General features: G+C 43.7%; 1 protein-coding gene across 1 annotated transcript; it reads left to right on the forward strand.

Annotated features, from left to right (window-relative positions):
• The first annotated feature begins 1,785 nt into the window (after window positions 1-1,785).
• Window positions 1,786-4,592, forward strand: fzd9b (frizzled class receptor 9b). Its single transcript, XM_036585617.1, has one exon. The coding sequence runs from the start codon at window positions 2,198-2,200 to the stop codon at window positions 3,947-3,949; it is 1,752 nt and encodes a 583-aa protein (XP_036441510.1). The 5' UTR covers window positions 1,786-2,197; the 3' UTR covers window positions 3,950-4,592.
• Window positions 4,593-8,980: the final 4,388 nt, after the last annotated feature.

Below are 8,980 nucleotides of genomic sequence, written 5' to 3' on the forward strand. Positions count from 1 at the left end.
TGTTCTAAATAGAACCATTCACTTTACTATAGAACCCTTGAAGAACCATCTTTTTAAAGTGTGTACTATATCATTTTAAGCCAAACCGATGATGCAGTATATAATTATAGGTCTTTAGAATCGAGACATTTTAACACACAAAACATTGAAAATTGTGTTGAAGTTGAAAACACGTCATTTGGTCCCTGCAAGACAAATCATAACTGTCATATTCCCAGCTATACATCAGCTGCATAAACCTCAAATGCTGTGGAGGAAGTGTAGTAAAAATTACAACTGCCTCGAATGAGTCTCCTCTCCTCTCCTCTCCTCTCCATTCCTCTCCTCTCCTCTCCACTCCTCTCATCTCATCTCCTCTCCTCTCCACTCCACTCCACTCCTCTCCTCTCCTCTCCTCTCTTCTCCTCTCCACTCCACTCCACTCCTCTCCTCTCCTCTCCACTCCTCTCCTCTTATCTGCTCTCCTCTCCTCTCCACTCCACCCCTATCCTCTCCTCTCCACTCCTCTCCTCTCCTCCATAAAGCCCCATAATTCAGTCTCTCTAGTTCTGAAGTAAATAACTTCACTTCGTTAGGTCGCTGGTCTGGAAACAGAGGCTGCATTGAGTTCAGTGGACTCGCCTGCTGAGCTTTAGGTAGACGCTATTTATTTCCCACCCGTATTCCGACAAATCCCGCCTCCTCGGCTACGATTGGCTAGTGGCATCACGCGTCCTGGGCTACGATTGGCTAATGGTTCATACTCACAAACGGCCCGCCAATCAGAACTACAAACCTGAAGTCCACGGCAGAGATTTTCGCTCAAACCCGCGAAGAGTCGACTGTAAACGGTGCTGTTCACTAAAATAAAAACAAACTTAACAAAAATATAAAACGCCACATTTAAAGCGTGTTTTCCTACAAGGGTGTATTTTCATCCTCTATTTTTGGCTTTTTATTTATCTAATCTTATCTTTTTTTAATTCTATCTATCTATATATCCATCTATCTATCTATCTATCTATCTATCTATCTATCTATCTATCTATTAGCTCATTTACTCATTTATTTATTTAGCTCTTTTTATCGTTATCAGTCATTTATTCATTTTATATTTTTTTTATTTATTAAAAATGTCATGTTTGAACAGAAAAAGAGTGTCAGTTTTATCAAGATTTTCCTTGTAAACACAGGAAATGAGTTAAAATAATAAAAGAAAAAAGGGAAAAAAAATTCCCATGGCTTTCAATGTGTTGCAGTACTGAGATAAAATCACAAAATACTAAATAAACTAAAAAAAACAAATATGTATTTTAATAATTAGCTGTAAATAGTCAGACAACAGTGCACAGATTATAAAATAAAAGTTGTGGGGAAAAACATTCACACTTTTATCTTCTGGTCTTACTGAATTTGGTGAGTTGCGTTGAAAAACTGTATAAAAAAATCACTTAAATCTTTCTGGTTTACTTTTATCCAACCGGGCATCGTTGTTTAAACGTTTAAAAGATAAAACGTTATTCCAGGCTGAGTCCCCGTGTCTGTCATGTTTCGTGAGAACAGCCCAGCCGCTCTTATCTCCTCAGTTCCACACCAGCTGGAGCGAAAACGTTGGAGTCCAAAGCGGACAGAGGCAGAAATGCCCAGCCAATCACAGCGGAGGAGGCGAGACACTACCAGCCAGTCTTCGCAGGGTGGGCGGGGCTTGTCGCAATACGGGTGTGAGAAGAGCTACGTCACGAATCGCCCGCCCCCGCGTTTTTTAGAGGAGCGAGGAGGGAAGAGAAAGTTCAGTGTTGGCTCGTGGATGAGCGGGGAGAGGCACCGCGCCGTGGGCTGGAAGAGAAACCCGCAGAGAGTGAAGTGACCCCGCGCTGCCCCACGGCATGCACCGCGCCAGCCGTCTGCAACCGGAGAGCCACGATAAGGACCCGTTTGTGCTTCTATCTGCTCGGACCATCTCGCTCCCGTTGTTCGTGTTTACGCGGTGAAGCGCTGCAGGAGTTCATGTTGACACGCTTTTCGCTCCAACAGCTGTGGAACTGCGGCGCGAGCGGCTGTGTGACTCTCATTTGAGGACTTATTTTGTCCGTCTTGTTAGCCGGGAGACTTTTTAACTGAGATGCATCACTGGAATGTGAAGATAGTTGTTTAATCCCAGCAGAATAATCTCCCATCAGGACTTTATATGCCAGGAAAGTTTCATACATAAGATAGCATGGAGGGCTCACCTCTGAAGGTTGTGATTTCACTGTGGTGCCAGCTCGTCATCGCGGCGTCCAGTCTGGAGATCAGCTCTTACGACTTCGAGAGGGGGAGACCAGCCAAGTGTGAGCCCATCATCATCCCGATGTGCCAGGGCATCGGATACAACCTCACCCGGATGCCCAACTTCATGGACCATGACAGCCAGAAGGAGGCTGCCATCAAACTGAATGAATTTGCGCCGCTGGTGGAGTACGGTTGTGACGTCCACTTGCGCTTCTTCCTCTGCTCCCTCTACGCGCCCATGTGCACCGACCAGGTGTCCACCTCCATCCCTGCCTGCAGGCCCATGTGTGAACAGGCCCGTCAGAAGTGCTCCCCCATCATGGAGAAGTTTAACTACGCCTGGCCTGATTCTCTGGACTGCTCCAAACTGCCCACCAGGAACGACCCGAACGCGTTGTGCATGGAGGCTCCAGAGAACGACACCAAGCCTGAGACTAAGAAAGGGGAAGGCATGCTGCCGGTGCCTCCTCGACCCAGGCAGCCCGGCTCAGGAACTGGGCGCCCAGGGGGCCCTGTGGGGGCCTGCGAGAACCCGGAAAAGTTCCAGTACGTGGAGAAGAGTGAGTCTTGCGCCCCACGCTGCTCCTCAGCCGTTGACGTCTTCTGGTCAAGGCAGGACAAGGACTTTGCTTTCATCTGGATGGCCGTGTGGTCCACGCTGTGCTTCGTTTCCACAGCTTTCACGGTCCTCACCTTCCTCCTGGACCCACATCGCTTCCAGTACCCTGAGAGGCCCATCATCTTCCTCTCCATGTGCTACAACGTTTACTCGGTAGCCTTCATAATCCGCTCGGTCGCTGGAGCGGAGAACATTGCATGCGACCGCGAGAATGGGGAGCTGTATATCATCCAAGAGGGGCTTGAGAGCACGGGCTGCACCATAGTCTTCCTCATCCTCTACTATTTTGGCATGGCCAGCTCCATCTGGTGGGTCATCCTCACGCTCACCTGGTTCCTGGCTGCGGGCAAAAAATGGGGCCACGAGGCCATCGAGTCCCACAGCAGCTACTTCCACATGGCTGCCTGGGGCATCCCTGCACTGAAGACCATCGTCATCCTTACCATGAGGAAGGTGGCGGGCGATGAGCTGACGGGCCTGTGCTATGTAGGCAGCATGGACGTGGGGGCACTGACGGGCTTTGTCCTGGTGCCCCTGTCCTTCTACCTGGTAGTCGGGACGTCCTTCGTCCTCACTGGCTTTGTGGCGCTCTTCCACATCCGGAAGGTCATGAAGACAGAGGGCACCAACACGGAGAAGCTGGAGAAGCTCATGGTCAAGATCGGCATCTATTCCGTCCTCTACACTGTCCCGGCAACCTGTGTCATCGTCTGCTACTTCTATGAGCGTCTCAACATGGACTACTGGAAGTTCCGTGGCCTGGAGAGCAAGTGCATCACCTTCCCGGGCCGCAGGAACGAGGACTGCAGCCTAGAGGCCTCCGTGCCCGCTGTGGCGGTCTTCATGTTGAAGATTTTCATGTCACTGGTGGTGGGCATCACCAGCGGGGTGTGGGTGTGGAGCTCCAAGACCCTGCAGACCTGGCAGGGCCTGTGCAGCCGCAAGCTGGCAGACAGGACTAGCAGGAAGCACTGTAGTGGAGGGAGCTGTAGCAGCACCCACTGCCATTACAAAGCCCCTGCCGTGGTACTGCACATGTCCAAGACTGACCCTTACTCAGACAGCCCCACGCATGTATGAGAAGAACTGGAGCGAGTGCGTATGTTTGTGTGCGAAATGGAGAGAGTGACCTCATCTGTAACGTACTGTATGGACTTACACTACACCTCCCTGTGCGTACAACACTTTGCGAAAGCAGGCACAGTTTTGAAGGACAGTTTGTGTGAGAAATTTGTGGAATACAGACAAGCAGAAAGCCAAAAGTTGCTGCTTAAAGCACACAGAGTGGACTGATAATCAGTGTTTTACACGTAAAGGGAATGCTTTGGGTTTCCCAGAGATTAAGCCAAGTCCTGGATCCAGCAGATATATTCCAGGACTAGGCCTAATCGCTAACAAACCAACCCAACATGTTCATTATTGCTCGCTGCAGAAGTGCAGACTTCACATATGCAGTCATACGTTCAAAAAACAAAAAGGACCTGCATGGGGGTACGAGCGTAAGACATGTTCCTGTCCGGATTTAGCTCAGTTCATGGCATTTATGTGTTTAAATGTTCTTATTTATTGTGTACATAAATATATATAAATATATTTAATTTAGTTCGGTCATTGTTTCTCACAGAATAGTATTGAATGGCCCCTGTCTCTGTAAACAAGCTATCAGTGGGCCAAAGAGAAAGAGAAAAAGTGCCTTTTTTTTTTGGAAAAGATAATAAAATGTCCTATATTTTTACCATGGCGTTCACTATTTTATTCAAAACTGATAGTACCGCTATGTAACGGCTCAGGAATGGTTCAAAATTAGTTTATTACTGGTTATTAATTGGTGATCTGCTGCTATTGCTGGTTACTTATTTTGTCTTTTTAATCAATCCATCAATCATCAATCTGATTGTCATCATCAGATACAACAGCTCACTGCTGACCTTTTTATCTTTGTGTTATACCTGTTTATTAGTTCTAAGATCTAATTAATAACCATAAATAAACCAATTAAACTTTAAACCATTCATAAAGTTATACATAGTAAGTTGGTACCAAACTGGCTATATTGTTCATCTGCATTCTTAACAATAAAGGGTTCTTTGCACAAAGAACCACTTGTAAACCTTTCAATGGATAGTTCTCGGTGGAAAATGAGATGAGAAGAACCCTTTAAAGTTTAAAGACCCTCCACATAATGCACAGGTTCCTTGAAGGACCCTTAATTTTTTTGTAAATGGGATGTGTGAGTGGGAGGAACCAGTTTAAAGTTTGAAGAATATTCACGTAATGTAAAGGTTGTAAAGGTTCCTGGAAGAACCCTTAATTTGGTTAACATTATGCTCTTGAAACCTTCACACGTCATTTTTAAAGCATGGTTCTTTGGGGAACCACAAGTGGTTGTTCCATAGCATCGCTCGAAGAACCTTTTGTGGCACCTTTATTTTTTTTTTATTTTTTATTTTTTGTAGTGTAGTTTTTGTGGAACTACACAAAAATACTGCTTATGTTAAATTTTACATTCTCTTTTTTATTATTATTTATTTTTTTATTATTTATTTTCTCTTATTTAAGATTTAACATTGTGACAAAGTAATCCACCGCACCCCCCCCCACCCTCTGCCCATTGAGCAGACCCATGTTATCCCACAGAATCAAACAGGTTCTTTCCTAAAGTGCTCTTTCTCTCTCTCTTGTTCTCTTCCACAATGCTACTATTATTTCAGCGTAATCTGCGCGTACATTGCGCTCGCGTTCACAGGAGTGGAAGCGCAGATGAAAAAGACTCCGGTTTCCCGTCTTAGTCCCTTCGCGTGCTATAATAAGACACAGAGAAGTTGGGTCAAAGCAATGCAAATATTTAGATGAAGTAGCTGGGTTTGCATGTGAAAGGGGGTGGCTCTGGTTCAAATGCAAATTAAACCTTGAGAGACTCTTTCAGGAGAGGCTTCAATAGACTGGGCCAGCCCTGTGTTACCAAGCTTAGACTATGGGGCTTTAGTCAGGGAAAATGGGCATTGTCACTGGTTTATAAAGCGTGTAAGAGGAAATCGAGCCTGGAGATTAGGCCTGCAAAACTTCCATGTTCTGCTGTATTGGAGTAATATGACGGATAAAGTGCAGTATGGTGGTTCAGTATGGTATTCAGTCTTAAAAATAAGAAAAGCTCTTCGGTGCAATTCTATAGAAGAATCAATTTTGGTTCCCTAAAGACATTTTCAGCCTTTTTAAAGTTCAAAGAAACAATTCTATAGAACTTAAAGGGGAATTCCATCATTTTTTCAAAATTTTCTGCACATTTCACTTGTTCAGATATAAACAAAATCACAAAGTCATTCAGATTGCTTCGATGTCATATGTGACGTTCTAGAGAAACTTGCAGAGACAGAATTGTTCACAGTGGTGGTGATAGGAACCAGACGTCTGAAGAGCTTAAACCCCCCTCACAGTAAGTTATCATGTGAATTGGTTTCGAATATGCTTCCTCATGCCTGAGACATTGTTTAACAACAACATTGGCATCATTTTTTGGTGACATCACATTTTGGTTCAGTAGTAGCACTGTAGACATCATGACCCCTGGTTCCTATACCCCACCACTGTAAAGACTGCCTGAGCTGGTAGGTTTCTCTATAATGAAACATTTCACATCAACCCAACCCCTCTGACTTTGTTTACATCTCAACGACTGAATTTTGCAGAAATTTTGAAAAATGGGTGGAATTCCTCTTTAAAGGTTTTTCCTGGAGCCGTAGGAAAAAAAGCTGAGCACCATTAAGAACCTTTATTTTTCAAAGCATGCAGCATCTGCAACTTTCATAATGCATGTTCTCAGTGTGTTCGTGCACTATTATGGGATTATGCAGTCCAATATTCAGAAGCACCCCCCCCATCCCCCCCATCAGCCCGTTCCACTTCTCCCCCTTCAAGCTTTCCCTAGGGATCCTCTGCTCTCCATCCTCAAAGAGAATGGCTGAAAGCACGGCAGGCAGTGGGCCGGAGTTTTCCGTGTTAGCGCTCGCATCACCACCTTTAAATGCGGAGGCTGTCCTGGTGATCTATTTCATTAAGAGGCCCCCCCCTCCCTCCCCCCGTTATACACCTATTGTTGCCTGCTGCTCCACTCGCCCCCTCCTTTGGCCCTTTGATGTGAGCCACTCATGCAAATGGAGGGAATTTTCTCGACGCTTGATCCGGAGCAGCCTGGGTCAAATGATAGCCCTGAAGATGGCTTTCTTCACTGCCCGGGTGCAAGTGACCACTTTACCAGATCAAATCAAATGCACACAATTTACCACAGTGCCTGGCTGTAAAGGTGTAAGGTGTAAAGGCTGAGAGCATCTAAGTGCGAGACGCATTCGGTCGCATACTGAGTAGGTACACAGTGGGTTGGTCAAAACTCGAAATGTCTTCAAACAGATGAGCATGTTTTCTTTGTTGGTTTGCAGCAAGTTACAGGGGAGCTCCACCCATTTTTAAAAATTTCTGCATAGTTCAATCAGTGAAATGTAAACAAGGTCATTCAGGTTGTTTTGATGTGAAGTGGTTCACTGCAGTCAGACGTTCCAACTCCTTTATTACTGTGGTGCTGATGGGAACCAGAGGTCACAATGTCTACAACACAAATACAGCCAAATTATTCACCATCCGAATGAACATCATCTTTTTATATGTAACATTGATGGCAAAATAGTCATACATCTGAAAACAGTAAGTTTCCTTTGGGAAATGTTTTGCCCTACAACAACCTGCATGTACCCCTCCGCCATGAACAGATGTGTAAAAATATATTTTCATTATCTAAAAATTATCATTAAAATATGTCTCGCGTATCAAGCTTGTAGATCTTTTAGAAAAATGAGCACAATGTGGGCAACTGGCAACAATATATAGTATATAACTAAACAAAACGTGTAGGCTTTAAATTGAGTTATTAATTGAATAATAAATGCATTCAATAACGCAGGGGTGTCCAAAGTCCGGCCCCAGGGCCAAATGCGGCCCCTGGCTTCTATTTTACAGTGTATTATAAGTGGCCCGCCTGCCAGTATGTTGCAGTTCTTGCTTTTACCTGATGGTGGCTGCTGACCAGACCTGCAGCTTTATTTGGTAAACGACATTTATTCAAGACTTCAGACATAAAGCTCAAACTAAACACCGAAAACTGACTATTTTGGCGAGATGGATAATTTCTTATAGAGTAAATTCAGCAGTTTAGTAAATATTAACCCTTTAAGGTCAAACAAAAACATGGCTACACTGCATTTATTTGATATGTAAAGAACATTACCTAACAAAACCAAACATTCATAGATTTTTATTTAGTTTATCTCACAAATTATATTTTTCAACAAGTAAACACTTGAATAGGAACATGATTAATACATAGACATGTTGTTTTGTTATTCTTAAACAGTTTAATTATTTATTATAAGTGCTTATCGATCCAAACTGCTCTGAATGAACAATTCAACAACAGAAGAAGCCTCGTGCATCTTTTATACAGTGATAGGAAACACGGTAGCTCACAGAGAGCTCAGATTCTGTGCACTGATATTTTGAAATCTTAATGTTTTGAATCATTTGTGAATAATATGTCGGCCCTCTGGTATTTCAACACAGTACAATCTGGCCCTCTTTGAAAAAAGTTCGGACACCTCTGCTACAGCATAAGAGTTGACTTAAGTTGTAAATAGAATAAATACATTTTTGTGGCAACTGTCTAGCGGGGCAACTTTGAGCAGCCCTGTTTTAGGGGCATTAAACTCTTCAGACGTCTGGTTCCTATCACTGCCACTGTGAGCAACTTTGACAAATTTGATTTCTCTAAAATGAAGCATTTCACATCAAAACACTCTGAATGACTTTGTTTATCTTAACCGTTTAATTATGAAGAAATGTTTAAACATTGGCGGAACTCACCTTTAACATATTAATTACTAAGCAGGATTATTTTGAGGAAAATAATATCATAGATGTAAATCATTGTGACAATACTAGTCACTCTGTTAGCTCAGGAATAAAGCCAAAGGTCATGCTTTTTATCCTCTTGTGATGTCAGAACTCCTTTTAGATATTTGAACCACCTTTAGGTCAAAATGTGCTTTTAACAATAGTTTGAAAAAG

The sequence above is a fragment of the Colossoma macropomum genome, unplaced genomic scaffold, assembly GCF_904425465.1.
Source record: "Colossoma macropomum unplaced genomic scaffold, Colossoma_macropomum, whole genome shotgun sequence".
NCBI lineage: Eukaryota > Metazoa > Chordata > Actinopteri > Characiformes > Serrasalmidae > Colossoma > Colossoma macropomum.

Bases quoted from the DNA above. Each gene is read 5' to 3' on its own strand.
- fzd9b (XM_036585617.1), top strand. From the start codon at position 2,198: ATGGAGGGCTCACCTCTGAAGGTTGTGATTTCACTGTGGTGCCAGCTC.